This window comes from Larus michahellis, chromosome 4, assembly GCF_964199755.1.
Source record: "Larus michahellis chromosome 4, bLarMic1.1, whole genome shotgun sequence".
In the NCBI taxonomy this organism is placed as follows: Eukaryota; Metazoa; Chordata; class Aves; order Charadriiformes; family Laridae; genus Larus; species Larus michahellis.
In genome coordinates, this window is record NC_133899.1 from 74,818,873 (window position 1) to 74,846,238 (window position 27,366).

Sequence of the window (27,366 nt, forward strand, 5' to 3'; positions counted from 1 at the left end):
CCACACTTTGCATTACAGACTCAAATTTGTAGGACATTATTCTCTCTATAACCATTTAAATTATTATTCAACAGTGTAATCTATGCAAGTGTAATCTTATTTGATTATAAATAACTTTCTATACGTAATACTTTCATTTTGATAATTCTCATTAAGGTCTCAAACCTGTCCACTCCTTTCACCATATATTGCACAGAATTTTGTAGTTTTATTTTTACAAGATCACGACACCAAAAAAATTTGTATTATGTTTATTTGAAAAAAGGAAATTTAACTGGTGTCATAGTTTTTCACTAGACATGAGATTTCAAATAGATTTTAAACACACAAGCATCAGGAAATTTGAAAATGAAGGCTCTCAAAGGAATGCTAAATTTAATAGATTTTATGCATATATATATAGCGCATATGCATCCATCAGCAGTCCATAACATTAAAATACCAATTGGCATGGTGCTGCACTGGGAACTTCTCTGATCTCCCATTTAAGTTCTCATTGTAGTTTATGTACGTTATACATTTTTGGATTGGTAATTTTTTCATGAAATAGCCAAGGAAAATATTCTCAAGTAAGACTATTTTTTACTGTTTACTATTTAGAATACCTCTACTGAAACTAAATTCAAAACACTATGGTGAAAATACTGAAGTACTTGCATTATTGCTACTACAGACCCACAAACTTTTATGATGTAAAAACCCAGCATGCCTTTATGCAGGTATTTATTGTTCAGAAAGCATAGAAAACTGAGTGTTTCAGAGATATTTCATCCATGGTTTGTCTTACGTACATAAAATAACTGGCATCTTTTCCAGCAAAGGTGTCAGTTGCTTTCCACGATTAGGCATGAATTTTATTTCAATTAAAAAAATCAAAGGCCATTACTCTAATATTTGGCTTCAAATCCTCCTTGAAAAATGGTATTCTCTAACTTTCAAGCCAATACATTGCCCAGTGTACTTCTGGAGGCATAACACCATCACCTTTTCCTTCCATTGCCACAATGCCTGTCTGGACATTCTGCTATAAAACAGAAGTACCACTATATTTAGAATAAAGTTCTGCTCTACTGGAGGTCCAAGTATGAATATGTGAAAAAAATATGCGATTCCATGTCTTCTTCCTCCTCTCTACTTTCAATACCACAATCAGTCCCCTGAAAATCATTTTGTACCAGAAAGAAGATACTATTGAACTGAGCATCTGCCTGAGGGATTAAATATGGAACAAAACCTAGACTGATGAGTTTAATATATAGAAATAAACATGAATTTTTCCAGCAATTTTTCTCTCTAAAGCTAGCTTCCCTCAGAAGCATTATACAAGAATATGTACCAACATTTTTCAAATACCAGAAATGCAAGTATTAGGCAATTTGCCAAAGGCTACACAAGTCAATAAGAGAATCACGAGTAGAGCCCAGTTCCTCTCTGAATGCATTAAACTGCTAATCAGTAAAGTCCTTAAAGTCAGGGCAAGCAAAACATATTACTAATATAAGCACAGAAAATATGTTGACAGAATGTATATAAATACATGCACACACTCAGTGTGACAGTACTGCAGCCTTTCAAGACTGCTTATTGAAAAAGCAGACATCAAAACCCATAAAATTAGAGTCTTTCTCTTATTTTCTACTCAAAGACACTGCAGAGTTGCCTGTTACACTTAAGAAAGTGCTCAAGTTCACCCCTTTATGCATTGTTCCATAGGATTAATCTTCCAAATACTTTCTCAGGGGTTGGTATTGGGACCAGTGCTGTTTAACATCTTTGTTGGCAACACGGACAGTGGGACTGAGTGCACCCTCAGCAAGTTTGCCAATGACACCAAACTGTGTGGAGCAGTTGACACTCTGGAGGGATGACATCTTAGAGGGACCTGTGCGAACTTCATGAAGTTCAACAAGGCCAAGTACAAGGTCCTGCACCTGAGTCACGGCAATCCCAAGCACAAATAAAGGCTGGGCAGTGAACGAGCTGAGAGCAGCCCTGAGGAGAAGAACTTCGGGGTGTTGGTTGATAAGAAGCTCAACATGGGCTGGCAATCTGTGCTCACGGCCCAGAAAGCCAACCAAATCCTGGATGTGGATTGTGGCCAGCACATTGAGGGAGGTGATTCTGCCCTTCTACTCTGCTCTGGTGAGACCCCCACCTGGAGTACTGCATCCAGCCCTGGGGACGCCAAACTAGGAAGGACATGGACCTTTTGGAGTGAGTCCATATTGTGTATATATATATATGTATATTGTATCTATTTCATTATTGGTACAAGATGGGTCATTTCATTAAAATTTTTGAGAGACACAAAAATGGGGGCATGCACATGAATTCTAAAATAAGCCTATTGAAATATCATTGAACAGTTGAATAAAAACCCTACTGCACTACCTGGCAAAATTACACCTATTATCATAAAAATATATTCAGCACCTGAAATGTCTCAGTCACACCTGAAACAGACATTTGCTGGAAGAACATTCAACTTACCTCTTTCACAAATTCTGTCTTTGCACTGAAAACATGCAATATTTCAGGTACAGAATATACACAAAGTTCTCATCTCATACATATATAATAAACAATTCAAGAATATCTTTTGGCAAGAAAATCAGTCATTTTATGAAGCAATTTTCCATTAAGAAGAGAAAAAAACTAAACTTTGCCACCAGCAGCGTGGGCTGCAAAAACACTCCATTACAGGGTAATACAATACATTAAGCAATTAAGGAACATCCATTTTAAAAAAAAAAAAAAAAAAAAAAAAAAAAAAAGGTAAATCACTGAGGGTTCACGACAGCCAGCTTGGGTTAATAATGTAACAGTGGATTGTCACTCATGAAACACTCCTTCCATGAGCTGTATTTCTTATACTCCTTCATATTCTTCACTTGTTGAGACTCACCGATTATGACAGTATTTGGTATAAAGGAAGATGGACTAGAGAGATGTTGTACAGGAAACCTGTATGATAGGAAAAGTCAAATTTGCTAAAGAAACATCATAAAGAATTTAACTACAGTCTTCCGCTTAGTGAGAGGGACTGTGTCTGTCTTTTGCAATAGCTCACAGAACTACAGACAGTGGAACACTAACTTCACCTGAGATTACAAAAAGCTCTGCAGATGGCCAAAATACAGCAGTGTCACAGCACTCCAACAGAAGTATTAAAAAAAGGAAGGAAGCCACATGCACTACACTCCACTGGTACCGCAACTGAACACTGAAACAATTCCAATTAAGTGTAGATCAGTCCACTTTTAAGAATGGCTGTAAAAGATGGTATATATCTCTGTCCATTCCCTCAGCCCTTCAACATTATGGTTCAGCATCATCAGTAGAGCACACTCATACATGGTTAACAGCGTACATATCATTCCATCATCCAGCATCCCTGTACCCAGCTTATATTTCCTCAGAGAGGAAGGCTGCTTAAGAATCTAGTTTAAATCCTGGGCATACATGTTCTGCCACTTGCCCTCAGCCCCAAGATGACTGCTACACTTTTCATTGTATATGTACCTTTCATTGCATTAAAGCCTGGGATTTAAAAAGAAAAACACCCAGGAGCAGAAGAGATGGAGATGCTGGTGAATAGTAGTCAAACATCAGTGCATTGTGCAGTCGTTGCCAAGGCAGCTAAGAGGGTACTGAGAATACTAATAGACCACAGCAACTACAGGGATGTAGTACACATGAATTCTTTCTAGGTGGTAAGCATTACCCCTAGATCATAAAGCAATGGATAATTGTCTCCTGAGTCTTTTAGTGAACACACTAAATTACAAAGATTGACTTACAAAAAACACTATGTAAAACACTTTGAATACCTACAAGCATCTCAGACACTTGAACAATGAAAGTCAAAATGTCCTAACACATAGAAAGTTTACATAAAATTCTGTGGCCAATGTTATTCAAGATGGTGATTCAGATAAGAGAACTTGCAGTCTTCTGTAAACCACTTGTCACCTGAAGGCAAACTATTTCTTGTTTTACTGAAGTCAAAGTACTATGCCTTAATAATATCTCTTGGCTCTTGAAATACTCTCTTGATGTGAGACAGTTGTGCTTCTGTTGGTCCATGACAAGGATTATGTCTTTCCATCTAATACGGGCTCTTTGGCACCATTCAAGGACCATCTGCTTAACATCATTTAAGAAATGTTGACCCACCTTTCTCTGGATACAACTTCCAAAATTGCATCATCTTGAAAGAATACGTAAAACGCCAAGTATACTCTCTGCTAATAGCCAGTGTTAAAGAAAGTATACTTATTATGCAGTGTAATTAGCAACGAGCTTCTGAATGTTAATTCACCACACAAGGCAGAATGACAGGAGGGGAACAGTCAGTTTGACCACTGAGGTCTTTATGAATTGCAGACATTAGCAAATCTCAGTAAGAAAATGCCCCGAAGTGTGCCTTTGCAATTTCACTGCTATTAGAGAGTATTAAAAGTTATTCATATGCCAGTTAGAATGATACAAAAATAGAAATCTTACATAAGCTTTTATTATGAAGAATGAGTACTGAATGTAAAAGTAATTGAAAACGAGACTGTAAGTACCCACTGGAAGGCTAGACTTCCCTTAGCTCTAAAAATACACAGCAATGTATTTGCTAGTTAGTGGCTGTAAAGGACACCCAGCTGATCTGCATCCATTTATAAACACTGCATGGGACCTGGTTACTGAGCTAGTTACTGTATGCATATATGAATTGGGCTTAGTAAAGGAGCTGTTCAGAAACTATACAGAACCACTGGATTAGCAACAACTGCCAGGTTATGAATCAATCACCCAGTAAACATCACCGATGGAAATACTGGAGGTCTTAAAGCTACGAAGTTGCAAAATTTACTTTGCAAAAGTTGGAAAACAAAGATCTAAAGGACAGTAAACAACTAGGAAGTAGTTTTTAACTTTCATCTAGGCAAAAGACATTGCAGGGGCCTGCTAAGCAATCACAGTTTGTACACCAGTAGATTACCCAGCACTCACTTTAAAAGCGAGTTCTCCTGCAGGTGAAGGAAGCAAGATTAAATTTAGTAGAATCACTCACTAAGACCAGAAATGGAAACAGGAAAGGAGCTAACACACAAGTCCTGACAAAGACATCTTTAAGAAAATGCTTACTGTTATTACAGGTAAAATGTCAAGTATCCTGAAGTTTCCCTTAGGAAACCTCTTACCTCTAGCATTAAGAGTTTCCAATGTTCAGTATCATATATGGATTCACTAGCATGGATTAGTCACAAAGTGACTTAAAATGTTTTGTGCAACTAAGTTAAATGTCATGCCTGTTAACATCAATATGCACTAGGCTTGCCTAATACTTATGAGAGCACGTATGCAAAGAAAACATTCCTCTGACAATTGTTTAAACTAAAAAGATATTTCCAGATATTTCTAAAACGGTATGCCCACTCACATGTATGTAAAGCAGACACAACTCTCATGGAAATTAATAACAGCAGATACAAAGTACGATCAGCAACCTATACTTTCACCAAATTACACTGCTCATTGTTTCACTGTCATCAGTGATCTAGGAGCCTTCCTAGCTGCAACTAGGTGCCAGTAAAACAACAAGGTGCTAGAAGGAGAAAGAAAATTACATGGTATTCAGAGGTCATGGCAAATTTAATCAGCATGTTTTGCCATCAGTGCTATATACAGGAGTTCAAGCTATCCAGAGGTGAAAGGATATAAAAATTAAAGCTGCACTGTGACTCAGCAGAGAGGTCAGGAACAACCTCCTTTCATTTTCAACTGGCCTCTTAGCAAAATATACTGTGTGTGATGGAGATCTTACCACTGAAGATGAAGAAGTAGAAAACTGGAATTTTTTTCTTATTATTTATTTATTTTTTAGAGACTGGATTAAGGAATCCAGACACATACTGCATCTTTTTAAGTGTATCACTAGTAGACACTGCTGCTTGTGAGAATACTCATTGCAATTTAAGACACAAGTTATGTATTAATCAGTGGTACATTGGTTTGTTTCGTATGAAAAAGGAAAAAAACCTAAACGTCTAAAACCCAACAGAGAGGCCCATCAGCTTCCAAAGTATCTCTTCAGTCCCAAAAATACAAAAGTAGAGCACCAGCAGGTGTTTACAGTTAAAGACTTTTGAGACTTATGGTCCTTAAAACCATATTAGTGATAATGTCATTCAACATCAACTCTCAAGGAGCTTTACAAAATATCACTCTGAAATGGCAGCACATCTCTGCAAATGAACACATTCAGAATAATATATATAATCACGTCAACCCTGAGATAAAAAACACTGCCTACATATGCCACAGGATACTCTGTGCGAGTGGAAAGCAGCTTTGCTTTTCAGGTCCTATGGAAGCTCCTGATAAACTATGTTTCCTAGAAAGTTACAAATGAACCAAAGTTTCTATTTGTACATAAAAGTAGACCAGTATTATTCTAGTGTAGATGAGTATGATTTTTATATGTCATTAGTTTTAAGCTATATACTACATTACCTCTGGTATTTAGCACCAGAGAAAGCCAGTCTTTTTAATTAAAATGCCTCACAAAACTTACGGCACGTATGGAGGCACATCTTACAAGCGACTTTCAAATCATGCAGGTCAGGAATTCTACATACTGAAAAGCATAGATGCAACTAAGAACCACCAGCAGACAGAAGAGAGCTGTTCCTTTATAGCTAGTCTACTGAACAGCTGCTCTTCAGTTTAATATTCTTGGAAAAACTTTCTTGACTTTTTGTAAAGAATAACAGCAAAGTTACCCTTAAAAAAAACCAAACCAAAACAAGCCCACCCAAAAAAAAAACCCACAAGAAACCCCAAACTACTGAACAAAGAATTGTATAGGTTGTGCACAACAGAATTCAAACATATCTCAACAACCAAGGCAACTGAGATGTATTTTCATACTTTGCATTGTTGAGACAGGTGCAACTTCCTGTTGCAGAAATCAACCCTGTGTTGCTTGACGAAATCTGTAAGACAAACTGAATTCCTGCCCTGCATTTTCTTTGGAGAAAGCTTCTCTAATATCTTAACTTTAAACATAGCCCAAACTTCTAATATTCTAACATCCACCTCTTCAAAATAAAATATTAATTTATATTGATAACAAAAACCTAAAATTATACTGACAACAGTGTGTAACTGAAAGATATGCACTTAGGAGATTTATTCTTTACTGAATGTGATTCTGGAACCACTCAAGCATTTTTTTGAGAAAGTACTTTAAAGAAATCATACTTCTTATTCCATACATTGATCATTTTGTTCTTATTACCTCAGTGACTGCCATTATACATAACAAGCACAGTTTAACTTCTCTACTACTATGTTTCTTTATTGATATTTTGAGGCAATTTATCAAATGCTTTCTAAAAGAACCAAAAAAAAATCCAAATACAAATGAAATTATTACTTGTAACATACCTCTTTCAAATAGTCCAGCAGGCAAAAGGTCACAGTTCAGTCTTACAGAAACCCTTTTGTATTTTACAAATCTGTTTTTCTGGTGATGCTGATACATTTAATTACTGTGGAAAACACTTCCATAAATCCACTAATCTTACGTTTTCCATTCCGATGGTTGATTCAGTCTTGCCCTTCCAAACATACACCCTACTTGATAATCTCACCGAAATATATGTGCTACATTGTTCCAGTATCTGAAGATAAAACTTCCTCAGAGCAGACTGCTGTGGTCTTGTTCTGACATGACTAAGACACACACAATCACAAGACTGACATCCAAAAGGAGACCATCACAACCTCTGGGACCAGGCAGCAGTGGCCAAAAGACTTATTGAAATACAATGATGCAATACACTAGGAAGTGCCAAGTGTGCCACCAGTTATACCAATGCTTGATAAACAGCACTCCATGAACTCTATTTATGAAATACTGACATAATCTCATATCGTTTCCTTTTGTTGTCCCTACTTCATCCTCTTCATCCACATCATCCATTGACTGAACTTCCACATACAGAGCCTCATACCTGTTGTACAGAAGCACCTGGGAAGGCGAGGTAGACAAGGAGGGGGTTCACCTGCCATCCCAAGCAGGGACTTGCCTCCATTCACTCCTTTCATTTAAGTTACTGCCCTCTGTCCAGCAGGAGAAGGATACAGGAACCCCTTGATCTTGTGTTCTTCCTGGTGGCTGTTCCCGTTTCTGTCTCAGGGAGGGCAGAGCACGGTTCAACCAGTCTCTTTCTCATTTCCCTACTAATGACCCTGTGTTCAACTTCTACCTACTTTGAAATAGCAGCCAAATGTCCTAACAACGGTGGCTGTTATGCAGAGGTACACTTATCAAAGTACAATGTCTTTGAAAATACTGTTTTCCATTTCAAGCAATGACATTAAGTGATTCAAAAGCATTATTTCATGCTGCTTATAACCACCACACAAAATGGAAATTTCTTTTTTTGCTCACAGTAGCAGATAAATACACACAAAAATGTATTGCTAGTGACAGGTCATTTGCTATTTGTTCTATGGATTTTAACTGGCATTTGCATCAAGCTTGAGCAGAAGCTATGTAATATGACTGATGAGGAATGAATTCCATTTTACTCAAATTATTTTGCAATGCTTATTCTCATTAGAGGAGAAAGCTCCCTAGGTCAAAAGGCAATGTAAAAGATGTTTCATTCCACCTCATATTCTGAAATCTACCTGGAATTAAACACAGTGCTTTAATATCTGGATGCATTTGGAGATACTCCAATAGGATTTAATATCCTTCTATAAATAACAAGTTCTGTCTAAGTTAAGATATGACTGATACAGAGATAACTCTTGCAAGTGTTACTGTAAGTAAAATATATACCATATTCTGTACATGCAATACTCTCTACATACATATGTAGAAAATGTAATACTGAAATAAATATTTTTATACTGCAAGTGCTTGTATTTCCTCTATGATAAAAGCTTTTTTTTAATCAAACAATTCTGTCAGGATTAATAAAATTTCTGCTAATTCTAAAGAAAAAAGCACCTAACAAGTTTCCATATCAATTAAATGGAACAGAGCCAAATGAGGAATCTACTATTAACTTCTGGAATAAGAAACATTAATTCTTTTCTGTTAACTGGCCTTTTGGGATTTCTAATAGGATGAATCTAGCATAATGTGGGATTTTAGCATTGACATGTTTCTAATGAGAGGTTAATGAATCTAATCTCTCAAACCATGGTAGAACACAAGACTGGGATTCAGGGAGCCAGTTCTGATAGTGTTTGGCTGTGTTCCAGTTGAGTTCACTTATTTATGAAGAAGTTTCCATCAGATGCTCCACTTCTTACTGAAACATGAAGTGAGTTGGAAAAGAAAGGTCCCCGTGGCGTAGAAGGAACCGTCAGCAACCCATGGAAAAGGCCAAATTAAAATTAAAATTCATTAACCTTAGCATCTGTCAAACAGTTTTCAAAGGAAGAAGGAAAAAAAAAAGAAAAAAAGAAGGGTGAATACAGTAGCCTGAGACAAACAGAATCACCGCTTTTTACCTGTTTCCCAGGAAACTACCTACCTCTGATAAAGAGAAATTATTGTAATCTGGCTAAGTACTATTCTTCACTGACAACTCTCTTCATCTACCTGGCATTTGACTGTGATGAGAATACCTTTTTCCATTTTCCTTTTCCTGTTTTTTTTTTGCTTCCCCAAAAAACTACTTTTTCCAAATCCTTTCCTTAAGGAATGTAAAATCCAGTAACAGTTTGCAGTCATGTAAGGTAGAGATCTTGTGGCAAAAACCACACAAAAAAAAGCTGAAAGATTACTTAGGGCTAAGGAAGCATCTATACAGGACCAAAATCACTACAGGTGAGACAGTGCATTTTTAATCTGTACCATGCTGAGTCCACATGTGAGTTTCCTACATGTTACTGCAGTGCAAAAAATGTATGATAGGAGTCTAGAAAAAATCTTTTGCTCTGTTCAGAAATTTTTTTTTAAGTTTTTTGTGGGTTTTAAAGATGAAAGGCTATAAGGAGAAAAGCAAGACTTAGTGCTTGTTGAGAGAAAAATGAAGTAAGGCCAGCACTTACTGACACAAGAGAAAAATAAAAGGCAGGCATAAACTTAAAATGTTTCCTCTGAAATACACTGATTATTAGATATCTACCTAATGTTATATCTGTATCTGTCAAATACATCTTCATCTTTGAAATAAGCCATTTTAAAGACCTAGTTCCCAAATCTGAGAGTAACAGTACATGAACAACAACCTTTATAATTTAAAAACAGCTTTGTAAAATAATTTGGCTTGTTTTGAGCAGAATTGCTAATACTGAAGAAAATTTTATTTTTATTCACTATTGAAACTTTCATGTGGATAAACTAATTCTGCTCAGCTTTTGTACCAGGAAGAGCTGACAGAAGTAACATATAAGGACTATCTTCCTCAGGAGACAGAACAAGTTAGTAATAGCTACTGAAAGATGAAGTCTGTATGTGATACAGCAGCTAATACAGGAGGTTTCTGAGGTCATCTTAAATGCGATTACTGACACCAGTTACCATTTAGACTGGTTTGCAGATTTAGGTATCATTCCTGTCAGTTTAAATAATACTAAGAAAATAAAAGTTTACATACCTTGTTTCCAGCAGAATATTGCTTGCTGTGCAAATTGTCAGCAAATACACTTATCTTTTTGAGTCTCAGATCAGTGTAAAGCAAATAAGGTTCTTTTTCCCCAAATTTATATGTGGTCAAGCAGAAAGCCCTCAATCAGCCAAGTCTACCCATCAAAAAGCTGTTGCAATATTCCATGCAATCCACATTCAACGAATCACAGTGTGAAATGCACAGACATAACATACTCTAGTCCACCAAGTACACAACCAAGTTCACAGCATACAGCAGGAGACCCTAAGTACTGAAAACAGTGAAGTTTCCTACAACTTTTCTCCCAGAGAACTTCAAGGTCTACAGTTACAGCAAGCAATTCCACGCACAGCACAACTCATGAAATCTGATTTCCTCTCTCTAGCTGGATTTCCCTCTACCTAATCCAGTGCAAAACTTTTCCCAATTGAGCTTTACATGGATTCTCTGGCAACCAGCTTATGGTAGGGAGGTATACTCTCTTCACAGCCATAACTTATAATTTACAGCTCTGCTAAACCACCTATATTCAGAAAAGTTTTCAAATCTTTCAGAACTTCAGTCTTTGTCAACTTTGGTTTAAAGTCATTCATATAGCCAAAAGCCACTGCAGAGAACAACTGCATGGATAAGCTGACCAGCAGAGACAACATGAGTCATAAAACTTATTTTCTTAAGAAATTAAGAAAAATAGTACTAATTTGGATGACAGCGTAGAATATTCAAGATACGAAATTTATCAAAGAAAACCAAACAATGTCTTTGAACACTAATATATATGAAACATGCATAAGCACCTCAAAAGCAAATAGAACTCAGTGAAACTTCAAGCAGTTTGTAAAGAGATATTTTCCATTGCTAGTTCAAAAATCACTCCATGGCATCTCAATACATAATTTACTTTTTTTGCAAACTACTCTAATGAATACTTGGAATTTTTTTATAGATTTTATATTTCCCAGCAAATGGAAGCACAACTCTGCAATTTAACAGTGCCATAACATGGGTAAATAAATAAATACATTTTATGCAAGTTATTCAGCCTGTCATACTGCTTTTCAAATATTGTTATATTTCTACTATGCAACTGTGAATGATTAGCATCCCTCCCTGCTTAGCTTCCTTTTAAGTTTTTTCTTGACTCAAATAAAGTTCTTTTTCAATACAAGCAGGTCAAGGTGATCTAAAGTCCTGCAATACTTCAAATATTTGATTTATATTTCCAATTTATTTTAAGATTAACATGCTCTTCTGCTCCCCCACCAGATCTTGAGCTGAGTTTCAGGTATCAATCTAATTTACTTTCTTTGGGAACTCCGATTCCTTATTTGAGGTAGGTAAATTCCAACTCTAGCACCAGGCATGTTCCTTTTTGGTGCTGCAACAATGGGAGAAGGTTTAAGCCACTCTGAAAGCAACATACTCAATATACCAGCTTGAAACATTCTTATCTGAGAACTTTTTATTTCAGTATGTCAAAGTTTGTAAAACGTGTAGAATTTGGAATTATAAATAGAATCATATTTTTTTTACAATATGTTTCAGCACAGTGCAGGATAAGAGATCATGCAAAGGCATGGTGAATTTGCCACGATGTGAACATATAAATTAAAAATATGTAGTTGAAGAACTAAAGATTTTGAATAACTAGCTGAAAAATTGCATATCAAATAGCAAACTTCAATAGAACAACATGGCTAATATAACGAGATTTACAGCACTGGTAATGTTATTGGACTGTTAATTGTTTCTAGCATAAAAGAAACCCATAACAATGAGACTCCAGCACTGCTATAAGACAGTATCATATATCCTTCGCTGACAAAGATTATTGTTTCTTGAATGGACAACATTCAAAACTTTTACTCTGCACCTGACATGGCCGGGGGGAGACAAATAACTTGGAATCTCCTCAAAGTCATTTCAGAGTAGGTGAAGAAATTATAAGATCCCCAGACTATCCCCGAACATGTAGTTTCAAAACAATCTTTTCCTTCTACTACAAAGAGGACACCATAAAATAACCCTCCCTGTTTAGCTATAAGGAAGGAAAATGCTGACAGTTAATATTGTGAAGGAGGAGAAAGTACCAAATGTCAACATCTTCAAAAACACTTTTTCAAAATCCAAACCAAGTTCCTTTGTTGCACAATATTCCAGGATTATTCTTAATAAAGGAAAAAAAAAAACCAAACCCCTCACCACCAGGCAACGCATTTGTCAATCTCTAAACTTATTTCATTCTCTTAAAGGAATGGACAAAAAAGGTCCCCTTCAGCAGGCTATCAAATAAGGCAGAATATTCTGTGACTTCCCTTTATTTATTCTCTCCCAGTAGCTCTGGCAACCATAAAACGAACAGAGGGCAGAATTGTTATCCACTGGAGGGCTGGAGAAAGGCTGAGTTTTCTGGCTCATTTCATGAGGTGATTCTTGCACTGTCACTTGCATGATAAAATTATTTACCTGAACCACTGGTAGTATGAAACATGTTTAAGAAGAAAAAGTTCAACGTTTATTTTCCATGAGAGTGAATTATTTTTTCTCCCAACTTTATAGCAATCCTTGCGGAGGTTTTTCTTGTTTAATAGACTCCACATTTACCTTTTTTTCTCCCTGTCAAAAATATATCCTTCAGACAAATTGTCTAGAGAGAAAAGGCAAAGTGACTCCATTCACGAAGATTATATTTACCAATGAACTAAGACAAACAACTAGCAAGAGTTTGAAGGTGCAGGATACAAGGCAGTAAGTGAGGGTAACAGGAAGAGCCTTTGAGAGAAATCAGAGGAATCAGGAATCAAGAAGAAAGAGAGATAATACCTAGGACTCATTAAATAACTGATTAAATTTATATATTTAATGCAATTCAAGAAACTGGAAAATATGAAAAGCTATTATTGATAAGGCAAAAAACATCTTTGCTTTCAGTGAAAAGATCAGATGTTTCTTCTAACACCTCAAAAACCCCCAAAACAAAACACAAACATAGCGCCCAATTATGATCTCTAGCTGACTCCCAAATATTTATTATACTATTACTGTCCAGTGTTCTTGAATTTTTTGTTAGCCAAATTCACCACTGCTCTGAACAATGTACCACAGTCTTTTTATATTAAGTGGTATCTTTCCAATTTTACATACGCAATCACTTCAAAAACACAAACTGCATATCAAAATTAATTCCATGTTTTTTCATCTATACTAAAAATCTCAATATTTGCCAAAGTTCAAATACAGATCTCTTACAGGCAATACTCTGAGAATTAAAATATGTACATGTTTCCTTTTCTGATAGTTCAGATAAAGGAAAAGAGGTTAAATAAACCGCTAAGGTTTCACAGCAAAGTCAACAGCAGAATTGAGAAAGAAAATGAAGCTGTATTAAAAATTCTGTCTTTTAATCATCACATTCCTTTCCCTTCAAAAATATAAAATCCAAATTTTTGTCTTGCTAGCCAAAAGAACCGGGGTCTCTCTCCATAGATGCCTAAGTGTTTCGAATAAGCTTTCCAATCATTTGCTTTCCAATCTCCACAACAGTCCTCGTCTTATATTACAGTTTGCTTTGGAGGAGATGGGGGACTTTGTTCCCCCTGGTATACCACAGTTAGTTATCAGGCATATTGACTAGAAAACATACAGACAAAGGAAAGCAAAATATTTACACAGCGCTGTTCACCTTAGATACCATGTTGGCAGTAGTCAGTAGTGAAAAACACAGGCCTCGGCCTAACAGTCCCAGTAAAAGAACATTCTGAAGGTGGAAAGTCCTATGTCACAAGGTCAGGTTGTTTAAAGGACGGCTTCAACTTAGAATAATAGAAGCTGTACTTAAACATAAATAGAAACTATTCAATGGAGGTGCAAAAGGCAAGGCAGGTCATCCAGCTGAAAGCACAGCTTCAGGTGATGGGATGCGAATGTTCTGGTCAAAGGTCTCAAATGCATCCCTTAAATTAGATAGCTACTTCAGGACAAACTGACTATTTGAATCCATTCATTTTTATTAAAACAGTGGAACAATAAATCCAGATAAAGATTCCATTGACCGATGATTGCTTTATTATTCTATTCGATTTGGAAACATGGCTACAGAAAAATAGTCACTACATTACAATGATCTAAATGGCAAAACTCTAAAGGAAAGAGAACAAGGGAAACTGAGGACATTTTGTGCCATTGCACTATAGCATTATAACATGATCAGCCATGATGCACGTAACATTTAATAACCTAATACTAAAACTACCTGGGTTTTATGCAACCTTTAACAGTTACGAAAGAGGTTACATACAGAGAATCAATGCTCCACACACTGAAATGAGAAGCTTAATAAGGAAGTTAAATTCAGAATTTGAGGATTTTGCAGTAAATAAGTATATAATTTTACAACTTAGGCCACAATTTTATGGGTTTTATTTCCTTCTTCAAGGCCCCACACTTGCACTGAAACAGTCAACCTACTTTTAAAAAAATTATTATTATTTCTTAAAAATACAGAATCATAGAATGGTTTAGGTTAGCAGTGACCTTAAAGATCATCTAGTTCCAAACCACCTGCCATGGGCATGGACACCTTCCACTAGACCAGGTTGCTCAAAGCCCCATCCAACCTGCTGCTGTTACCCCTTGTCCTATCGCCACACTCCCTGATAAAGAGTCCCTCGCCACCTTTCCTGTAGCCCCCTGTAAGTACTGGAAGGCTGCTAGAAGGTCTCCCTGGAGCCTTCTTTTCTCTAGGCTGAACAACCCCAACTCTCTCAGCCTGTCTTCATAGGAGGGGCGCTCCAGTCCTCTGGTCATCTTTGTAGCCCTCCTCTGGACTCGCTCCAACACATCCGTGTCCTTCTTATGTTGGGGGCTCCAGAGCTGGACGCAGTACCCGGCATGGGGTCTCACAAGATATGACTCGTATTATTTCTGCAAGGATTTTTTTTCCCCCCTATTTCTATAAATATTGCCAGTTCAACTTATCTATTACTCGTTATCAGAGAATCCAATTAGACTATGGAAAGTAAAATCAGCTTTAAAACTGACATAATAGAAATGAATAAATAAATATACCAGCATTTTTCACATTATGCATTTATATAAATGAAGGAAGATTGATTTCAAAAGCCCTCTCTCTCCCATTACTCTTCTTGCCTTTATGCCTGACTTTGTGCTGGCTGAGGACTCATTTTCAGTAGACTTTCAATGGACGTGGATTATCTGAACTGCAGTTTTTGTGTGTAAAATATGCTAAAATAGATAAATCTTAAAATAAGTTTCTCATTCCTATTCATAATCAAAACAAAGGTTTCAAGGTGAAAATTTAATGTGAAAATAAGCTCTAAAAGTAAATTCATTATCCTGTGAACAAAAAGTTTTTATTGTATAAATCAGCAGTTCTTAAAAAATTTTCAGCTCGATAGACATCCTATTACTAAAATTCATATACCAAAGAAATTAAAGCTGCCAAAATATTTTAATTGCAGATATTTCCAAACTCATGCAAGGAGGAACAGAGACATTTAAACAGCAGATAAATAAATGTCAGAATCCAAGAAAGATTCAGAAGAGTGGTCAAAATATAAACAGCCAAGTAGAAAATATGACATAGCTAACACTATTCTACTAGTCTGCAAGCACAATTTGCAATACAGGACACTAAGGTGGTAGAAAAAAAAAATATTTCGGAAATAACCAATTTTCAAAATTTTAAACCCTCTATATGTATCAGAGTGAATTACACTAGACTGCTTCTGTGTTTTTTCTACACAGAACATATAGAAATAACTGTGTCAAAACTCCAAAGATAACTTCCCATCAGAGCCATGTGAATAGAAATACTCTAATTTCAAATGAGAAGCTGTCAACATGGAGCAGAGCAGAGAGAGTGATCTTAAATTGTGTCCATTGCTAAAAAGGGAATTCTAGTAACTAACTGCAGTGAACTTCCAGAAGGTGAATTGAAAAGAAGTTATTTAGAATCTAATTCTGAACAGCACATGTCAAAATATACACATTAATGGCATTTGAAACACATGGCTCTGTGTCAGCTCTAGAAATTTTTTTCCATGCTCCAAAACTACTATTTTTGAAGACATTTACTTTTCCTTACTTCAGCTAAAAGATCACTTCTTTTCCTATTCAAGTGTAAGATTACTGAGGAGCCCTTCAGAACACATTTTTTCACCTGCTGCTAATTCTATAGATTATTATTCCCAATAGCAATCATAACTTCTCACTCACACTGTCAATACTAAAATATATTCCACTTCTACATTGAGTTTTCTCTAACTGTCTAGTGCCTTATTACTATAAAATGCAGAATCCAGTGAAATGTAACTATATCTAAATCCATTAAAACTAATTCAAAGCAGGGCAAGAATATGGAAAGTGACAGCTTCGTGGACTTCTACCTTTCCAGGTTTATCGCTCCAAGTGATCCGCATGCTAAGCACAGACCTCTAACCCAGAACTACTCCTCAGCTGGAAACACCTTAAGAAAATAAGTTACTGGGACTCAAAGCCCAGGACTCGGGGAAATTTTGCTCTCACCTAAACAAGAAAAAAATTCAACTTGTAAAAGACTAATGTCTCTAAATTTTGGTAAATACAAGGAAACACTGATGATAAGATGAACTCCTCTGCGTTTAAACCACTGTAGTAGATAATTTTATATTCAAGATTGCAAGCACCACCTGCCATCTACACCCCCACCCTGTATTTGAGATTGGCAGTAGGACTATCCCCAATTCTACAGAAACCGGGTTGCAGAACTTACAGACCCCATTTTAACCCTCTCACCCCAATCAATGTCCTCACCCACAAACAGGGAACTGCACATACCTGCTCAAAGCTTGGCAATACAGCTACATCAAACTTTACACAAAACACTATTCTAGAGGAACTTTCTTTCCCCTCCCCAACCTTAAGGGCAGGTAAATAAGAAAAGGCAGAAGCTATTTGCAAAAGGTTTACGAAGATATGGCACATGGAGAGCTTTTTAGTTTTTGCAATGACGGTTTCTTTCTAAAATAGGGTAACAAAACCAACATTTGATTTAAACATGGAAAGGACATGCATAAAACTGTCAGAAAGAGATAACTATTTAGGATATATAGATATATTTTGGGCATAATTTTGTACATCTCATTCTGTTTCCAAATAACTTATTTGTAATAATTTTCATAATATTGTATTTTTTTCCTAAGAGTAGATTAAACATCAGTTTCCCTTGATTTCCATTTTAGCCACAAACAACACTACATTCCAGTAACATTCTGAAATGCAACTCTCCTATTTTTAGAGCACAAAATCCAAAAACTATTTTAGCTAAAATTTATTACTCAACATTTCTAGATCCATTTTCCTAAAATAGGAATGAACTAATTTGGGGGGGGGGGGGAACCCACCTCCCTTTACTTCCTGGTGTTAATAACGTACTGACATATCTCATAAAAATGTAAAGAAAAAACTTATTGGACCTTATACTGCTACTGAATGTTATCAGCAGAAACCTCATTCAATCACCTGCTGTATAACTCCAAGTGTAAAGAAGCTGTTTGCACACATCAAAAGCTGTTAATGTTGTAGAACACACTTGTACTTCTATACGCTCCATTACTATTTTCTGGAAGTATTAATTCAGTGCTTCAAGCCTATTCCTAAATCTTATATATTTCCATGCTGCCTCTTGCCTTGGTTATCAAGTCCTTCCGTCAAGAATTAGACCACTCTGCCTACTTTGTTGCTGCGATTGCTGCTTTTCTCTAGAATTGTAATAAACACGCGCAGTTATTCTTGCCCTCTGAAATGACTGTGCACAAAAAACAGCCTTGAAAAATGTTAAAATATTTTTACCGAATTTTTTTCACTGCCTTTTGCAAAGAGTAATCAATGTGTTTTGTAACTTAACGCATTTTTTTTCCCCCAGTTGTATTGTAAAGGAGGCATTTAGATTGTATGCTTCTGCTTCTGCCTACATCAAACTTCCAGTTCACATTAGGACTGAGCTGTTAAAAGAAAAACTAACACCACACTTGGGTCTGAATCATGGAGCAGTCTCAGAGTGCATGAAACGGATGCTTTTTTAGATGAAACAACACCAGAAAAGGCACTCGAACTGCTAATGAGTTTCAGTCCATAGGACCAGTCTAGAGTCATCCCAAAGAAAAAAGCCCCAAAGACTCATTGTGTAAGCACTGGGTCCCCAGCAACGCTTGTGCCAGCCTGCTTTGAGAGCATACACATAGCCAAGTAATGAAGACATGACTTTATCAGATCAGAAAAAAAGGCAAAGAACTGTGCTTTATCAGGATTTACCATAAGTTTCAGAGTTTGCTAAATAAAGCTTTGAAAGCGGTTCCCTTTAGCAAATGAAGGGGTATATAATCTTCTTCCTATAAATTCAGACAACTGAAATTATATTTGCATTACCAAGAAAGTTCATTCAGACTTTTAAACCTATACTTACAATATTCAGATAAGTTTCAACAGGCCTATAAAAGTTCTAATTTGTTCTAATTCTGACTGCTTCCCCAACAATTCACTGAATGGACTAATGTTCAAATTAAGTAATGAGGATTGCAAAATCAGTTTAAGATTAGAAAAACTCCAAGCTGCTTTCTTTTAAGACGTAAAAACCTGCCTGTTAAAAAAAAATGGGCATACACATCAAACAATGGCCCTCCTTCACAAAATACAAATGATCTCATTACTGTCAATTTTCTAGTAAAGATAATAGACAATCAGAAGCTAGCTCTATTCAAGCTGCAAGATAAACAAGCCCTGTCTTACAGTATCTGTATTCAGGAACATATATTCCATTATTTTTTCAAGCCAGCCCAATTTTTCAATCATCAGACACATAATCAACAAAAAAGTGTCCCACCTCATCAAAACCAATGGGGTAAAGTAACTCTAGACATGAAACAGTCAGGCAGTAGGGTGAGCGGGGGCAGGAGGGCAGCAGACAATAAGAAAAACAAAACAAAAAAAACCCCACAAACAAACCAACCAGACAAAACCCCAGGCTGTATTTTTCCCAGGAAAAGGTCAAAAACTCTCACATGTTAGAAATATGAGAAAAATTTCCAGCTGCCTGGACCCAACACTTAAGTCCATGCATCCCTATCAGCGGTGGCTAGGTCCCAGGGTGACCGAGAAACATCATCCAGGCTCCTGACTTTTGGCTTAAAAAGAGGAGGACTTCATGCCCTCAAAATCAGAAGCTTCCCAGAGGAATCTACACTGCACACGATCCAACAAGTCAGCATGGTGCACTTAGCCAGCTCTAGGCTAACTCATACAAAGACACTAAGCATTTTCAGGACACCCTGTTCACGGTCATCCCCAATTGATTTGCAATGCAACTGAACAGAATGAGTATCTTGTGGGGGATAGTCAACAACAGGCAAAAATTAATCATTATCCTTTCAGCCCTGAGCATGAGAGAGGATGGGGCAATGGGAGCTAAGGGACTGATAGTGGAAGAATCTGGATACATACATAGTGTTACCTGTTCTATGTTGTTTGTTAATCACCATATATTTGAAGAGATTTAGTCAGGGCTAGAAGTGGTTTCAGGTCCACCACTAGTGATCTCACAAGCCCAAATAAGGGCTTCAAAGCAATGAGTTTTTTTCACTTTACAGTCACTCACATGCAAATCTATGAATGTAAGTAAATTTAACTTACAGTAAAGCTTTCTGGCTCTTCCCTTTGTTTGTTTTAAACCACAGAAGTATTTTTCCCACTTCCATCATGCTATCTTCTAATGGTTAGAGTACAACAATGAGACAGTAAAGAACTATATCATTACTATTTTGTCAACATTCATCTTCCTAAATATTGCCTGTAGCAAATTTACTATTAAAAAAGATCCTGAGAGACAGAAGAGCACATTTCACAGCAGTATGCCCACCATTTAAAATGTACACCACAGGTGACTAGATTTTTTTTAAAAATAGATGTACTGAGATATACTCGATCACCCATGGCCAATATGCCACTGTACAACTGAACTTCAGAACCAACCATCTGCCTAATAAACCCTTCCCTCATTTCAAAAGAAATAAGGAACGTGCTTTGAATAAAAAACAATTATAAAAGTTTTGTATTTAACATTATATTCACAACTTGGACAAGCTGAAATATGATAATAATTTAACTTCATAAGATGTTCTATCTACTTTATATTCATTAACTGGTCTTTCAGCAAAGAGCTCATGCTCACTGTAAATTCCTAAAGGGAGGGAGGGACAGATATACTATGGAAGCCACACATAACAGAATAGCCCAGAGGGAATGTAATAGAATAAACTTCTCGAAACATTCCTGAATTATTTAGCTATTTGAAATATAGAAATAACTTCTTTCTGATTCCAGGCCCAATTGAAACTTCATCCTATCACTGCCATGATTTTACCATCTGATCCAGAAGTACAACTTAAGAGTGAGCTTAACAGTTTCTCCAATGAAGCAGAGAGGTGGACAGATCAACAGGATGTTCAGTCTTACAGAGCTAATTGGTCCATCCATTTATTTTAAATATTAGTATCTCCCCAATGTTACATAAACTATGAGCAATCAGGATACAAAATCCTGTATGCAGGGGAGTAATGGAAATCCTGAGAGAATTACAGCGTGAAGAGTAACGTGGCAAAAGCCTTGAAGCTTGAAGACGACAACTTTCTTGCACAAGTTTTTTTGCTACCTTCTGTAAGACAAAATCATGAGCCATAGCTGGCTCAAATCTTCTTAAATTGCTACTAATAAAGACCTGGAGCACTGCATCCAGCTCTGGGGCCCCCAGCATAAGAAGGACATAGATGTGTTGGAGGAAGTCCAGAGGAGGGCTACAAAGATGACCAGAGGGCTGGAGCACCCCTCCTATGAAGACAGGCTGAGAGAGTTGGGATTGTTCAGCCTAGAGAAGAGAAGGCTCCAGAGAGACCTTCTAGCAGCCTTCCAGTACCTAAACAGGGCCCTACAGGAAAGATGGGGAGGGACTCTTTATCAGGGAGTGTAGAAATAGGATGAGGGGTAATAGTTTTAAACTGAAAGAAGACAGATTTAGATTAGATACTAGAAAGAAACTCTTTACCGTGAGGGTGGTGAGGCACTGGAACAGGTTGCCCAGGGAAATTGTGGATGCCCCATCCCTGGAAGCGTTCAAGACCAGGCTGGGTGGGGCTTTGAGCAACCTGGTCTAGTGGGAGGTGTCCTTGGCCATGGCAGGGGGGTTGGAACTAGATGATCTTTAAGGTCCCTTCCAAGTCTAACCATTATATGATTCTATTATTCTAATTCAGGGAAAAAGCTCACCTCTAACTGTTTAAGTACCATGTTCTATTACCTGCTATTTACAGAATGGTAGTTCTGGTAATTCTCAGTAGAACTCTACATCCTCACACAGCTTGCAAGTCATCTTATTTTCTATCTCTGAATAGTACAATGCATTGTCAAATTAGTTTCTCCCTTGCTTCAACTGGCAATTTATTATATCAATCCCTCTTAAGTGTTTAAAAATTAACATAAAAATCCCTGTTCGTATTCCTTTAAATAAAAGGTAAGTACACACAGCATTGTCTTACAACAATGGAGTTATTCACAGATCTATTTTCAACAGCTACATTTGGAACAAAAGCAGCTTTAATGCCGAATATATTCAAAAGTTATATACAGTCAGATGGAACACCAGAGATGTATCTTCACTCTTTCAGCACCACACAAAAAAAGACAAAATGTCTTTAACACATTAAACTTAGCAGGGATGTGCTCAATAAAGAAGGCTGATTTATTAAATGTAAGTGGCACCACTGCCACTCGATAGTCTTTGATTTGCATTGCTTTTAATTCACAGCTAGCAATGAAATTTATCGGTTCCCTTTTGGCCCAGGTCATAAAGACTACAGATTTTTGATGGCATGGAATGGAAAACATCACTGCACTGCTGTATAACCTCCCATGAGGAGGCAAAAAAAACCCCAATGGGTATTACTGCAACTGAAATATAACGTCCCAATGATTAAGAGAGATTCTGAAGAGTAGATAGCTAAAGACGAAAAAGTACATCGGAAGTAAGAAGCTCGTGAGATTGAGGGGCTTGCTGACCTACTACAGGTCTCAAAACGGACTCAAAGGTAAAGACTCCGCAGCAAGTCAGCGACAGCAGATGGTTATATTCTGACAGGATTTTAATACAGTGGTAAGTTTTAATGACTGCATCTTAGCAGTTCAGACACCTGATTCTTGACAGCCAGAGGGCAGAAAACATTGCCGGAAGCACTAGAGGTGATTTGGGGAATCACAGGCACAACACCTTTATTTCAGGCTTAGCATTTCATACAATTATGTCAGAAATAAATATACACAGGAAAGTAGCTTCCCTGCAGCTAAACAACAATGGTACTTGATTGATTAAAGCACCAGTATGTGCTATAATCTCTGAGACTGACTCATTGTATTAACAAATAATACTTGTGACTGAGCTGTGAGACGAACACAATGTTACTGTAAATATAAGCTGCAGTTCCTACTGTAACAATACCCAAAAACTAACTACATTGTGCCGTAAAAGAAAAGTTCCTTTCATTTCATTTAATCCTGACATATAAACAAACACACATACATATTACTTTTTATGGCGTGTATGAAGGAAAGGTTGCATACCTTTTCAGCAAAACGGTAACTATGTACTTCTACCTTTAGATTACATTCTGCAATAAAAAAACACTGCCAGATGACATTTTATGCAAATAGGAATTCTATCGAATATTATTTTATGAACTTCCGGATTGAAAATATATTCAGTGAGTGAAATCTACCTGTGTTCGGAGCCTCTTTCCATCACATAATTCCTATCCTAAAGAAAAACTGAAACGTGAGACCAGCAAAGGCTTATGCACTATGCATGTAATCCTACGTGTAAGGTACACTAATAATCAATTTAAGTGTATACTACATTTACATCAAAACTTAAGACTATACAGTTTGCCACTGAAGCTTACAACTCTCCAGTTGTCTTACAAAAGATGATCAGATTTCACAGAATATGCTTCAACAAGACAGTGTGCACCTTTCACTGTGACAAGGAGCACTGGCATGTTGGAGACCTGTACATGCAGTAAATTTCAGATGCAAAAAAACCTGAAGAGAAACCTACAACAAAAAAGTCGATACCTACCATACTGCAGTTAACTTCATAGATTTTGAATTAATTTTAATACCAGTACTTTAGCTTAACATCACTATCACTACAACATACAGAGGATGCCTTAAAGGAGCCATGACTCAAACCTTCGGTACTTTTTACAGGTCACAACTAACACTGAATTATAGTCACCAAGAAACAGGAGGCTCAAATTCGCTAAGGACACGAAGTGAGAAAAATAAATAATCAAGCCATCCACTTCTACACTGGACACAGCTTCTGAGCAGTCTTTTTATGTAGTAGGAAGCAGATACAAAAATGGGAAGGAATACGAGCAGCCCCAGCCATGTGTCATCTTAGAGAAAGAAAAAACCTGATGTAGCCAGAGTATTAATAATGGAGTAAGAGGGAAGCTTTTTTAGAGGGAGGGGGGAAGAGTATCTCTGAACAAGCTGTGCTCATTGTGGTATTCAATTGGATGTGACAGTGATAGTTTTCAGAGACTCACAGATGCCAGAAACTAGGACTTCCTTATAAACAGTATGTTACCAAATAAATGGCAGAAAGCTTATGTTACGCTAATGAACTTTTTTTCTGTTTTCTTTATGCCAGAAGCTTGGCCTATTTTGAAGCTGGTTTACCTTAAACCTATGTTAGTATTACGTTAGTACACATGACATATACAGCAAAGACTAACCCATAACTGTGCACGTTCAAACATATATTTCTGGAAAAATAAACTTAACCATTGACTGATGTTTAATAGCTAAGGCAGCAAAGTGGAAATTAGTGTGCTTTATGCATAAGCTCAAAGTTTCTTAAAGACTTTGTCCAGAATCTCGCTTCTGGTAGATATCTGAAAAATTACAGCATCGTGGTCTGTCAATGAAGGACATGTTAATAGGACCATTCTCTGTATAAAACATATTGTCCCATACTATGCACCAGTGCCCCATATATACAGGTAAACATAGCCTCTTTTGGTAAACCTTATATTAATCATACATGACTTTTAGCTAGGATATCTTTGCCATTAGTTAAAAAGCAACATGAATTAATACTATAATGTAGTCCAGAAGAATCTATGACAAGTAAAAGTAGATGTCATCCTAGTGTGCAGTATGTTTTCAAGTGGAAACTTCATTGCAAAAGTTGCAGTTCAGAAAAAAGCAAGATCTTTTTATTCTGTTAGATAATGCAATACTCCTGCCTGAAAAAGGAACTGTAAATATTACAGTGAAGCTACATTAATTGTGCTGAGCTTAAATAATTAGGTTTGTAAATCAACAATGCTTTGACTATTTAGTATTTTTCCTGCCTAACCACTACAACTAACTTTACAGAATCTATTCTGATATACTCACTATATACCTTTCACTGTAGGCAAGGGCTTTATTTTCTTCACCCTGTAGTCATTTTTTGTTATTCAGCAAAATTCAGACACAATTCAGCACTGGGAGAAAACTGTGTCTACAGTATTATACCCCTGCAAACAGCCAAGGTGAAGCAGGAAGACAGCAGAGGCAAGTGCAATGATGACAAACTGTTTGTGTAACGGAAGGCACAGACACAAAAAAAGTTCAGGCCTTTACCTTATACAATCCATCTTGGATAACATTTCAATGCCTAACAAACAATCTGTTACTATACTGAAACATGGTGTAATGAACTTAGCAACCTGTGAAAGTGAGAACAATCACCTCTTGTGCTTTAGGTTTGTTTCCACTTGGCTTGGTTCTATTTTATAAAGTAATAAACTTCTGAATGAACCTGATTTTTCTGCCTAATTCACCCTGTTTTTCTTGGTTTTCCTTCTGGCTTGACATACTATACCCTGACTGTATCTCTACAAAGCTCACTATTATTATAGGTCATTATTACTGAAAACTAAACCAACCATTTTCCTCTGAGAATCAATAAAAAATTTCTGGCTGGCTTTGGAATACTTCCCTTTATCTTGTTATAGATTTTTGTCTCCAGGTGAGCTTATTGCAGCTTTTTCCATTCAAAAGAAACTTGGTGGCATATTGCTGTTTGAAACCAATATCAAATTTCAAAGTAACAGGTAACAACTTCAGGGGCTGAGAGAAACAAATCTTTAGGTCAACTGCATGAACCCCTAAAATAATACAGAACATGAGGGAATACTGCAGAACAATTTAACACAGGGATGGCAAACTGCACGTACAAACATGGATAGAGGAAAGCGGGAAAATTATATAAACCATTTTTCCATAGGATAACTGTGCCATCTATCTCCACTTCTGTACAGGAAAGAGAGGTTACAGGTCTTACTCTAACTGTTGAGCTACTATTTCATGTGTAGATTTATCACTTTTGCCATTTCTATGTTTCTAACACATTCATATTTCTAAACAAGAATACCTGCAAATTTTGGAGTTTTGTGAGACTATATTATACCTAAGTACTTACTATCCAGAAGTCTTACCTGCTACCAAGGATTGGCTCCCCAGAGGCTCCCAAAGCAGAATAGTCCATGCCATAGAAATTCAGCCCTAGCAGTATTTTATTCCTCCATTTTGAATCAGGATCCAGTACTTGAACACAGGCTCGTACCCAGGGAATAGGAGAATTCGGACCAGGTCTGTCAAGTTAGCAAAAATCAGAATGGTTGTCAGAAACAGTACACATTCATTCTCAGCCTTCTCTTTTTGGCTAGCATAATGGTAAAGAGCAAAATATAGCACACAAAAATCAGTGAAGGTTAACCTACAATCCTATGAAGGTTAAATTCTTCAGTGGCTTGAAGTACTGATGCACAAAACGTGCTTGCCCCACTCTTGACTTGTGATTCATTTCTAAGGTGAAGGGACACAAAACTTCTTACAGTCAGTAAGTAAAGTTTTCCACCTAGCACATTTTCTCTGTCACTGGGCCTGGCATAATGCCCACACAGTAATTCAAAACTCTGTATGACTTCAGTTCTTTTTCAGTAATATCCTCAATTTTTTTACTGTAAATTGTCACAACATACTGGGACAAAATCCATCATTTATTTACAGGAAGAACTATAAAAATCAGTGACTGGGTAAGCAATATGGGTTTCAATGACTGTTTAACATTTATGGATAAAACCCTAAATAGGCAATCACCTAACAAAAAGCTACATTAAGAAAAAGAGTAGAGCCTTAATACACAGAGTAACTGAATTATCATATACACAGTATCAGGGTATCGTGCTTATTCCATTCCTATCTCATCAAAGAGGAGAGCACATTTTATCGCAAGGATAAGGAAAAGCATATTCTAGTCTTGCAAATATCAACATCTTCTACTCCCAACTAATTATCTGCCTCAAAGCCTTTGGGATATGTGTGCCATTAAAACTCAATATGCTAATACAGTATAGGAATGTTGATGGAAATTGTATTCATGTTTAAAGGCAAAAAAAATGTGAGCAAATATACGTATTATCTTGTATTTCATATACTCAGAGCAATCAAAGCAAATTCAAGCAAAAAAAGATTTGAATTTTTTTACCAAATCCCTTCTCAGACTAGAAGCATTACATCTCAGAAACTCCATTTATTCCAAATACAATGGGTGTGTTAACTGAGGAATGCTTCCTTC

General features: G+C 36.7%; 1 protein-coding gene across 8 annotated transcripts in view; it reads right to left on the reverse strand.

The window, feature by feature from the left end:
• CHID1 (chitinase domain containing 1) overlaps positions 1-27,366 on the reverse strand; it is a 137,890-nt gene that overhangs the window by 65,338 nt on the left and 45,186 nt on the right. For all 8 annotated transcript variants that reach the window (XM_074585620.1, XM_074585626.1, XM_074585619.1 and 5 more), the window contains one exon: positions 26,225-26,380. In XM_074585620.1, coding sequence (XP_074441721.1) covers positions 26,225-26,380 — 156 coding nt within the window. The remainder of the gene's footprint in view (positions 1-26,224; positions 26,381-27,366) is intronic.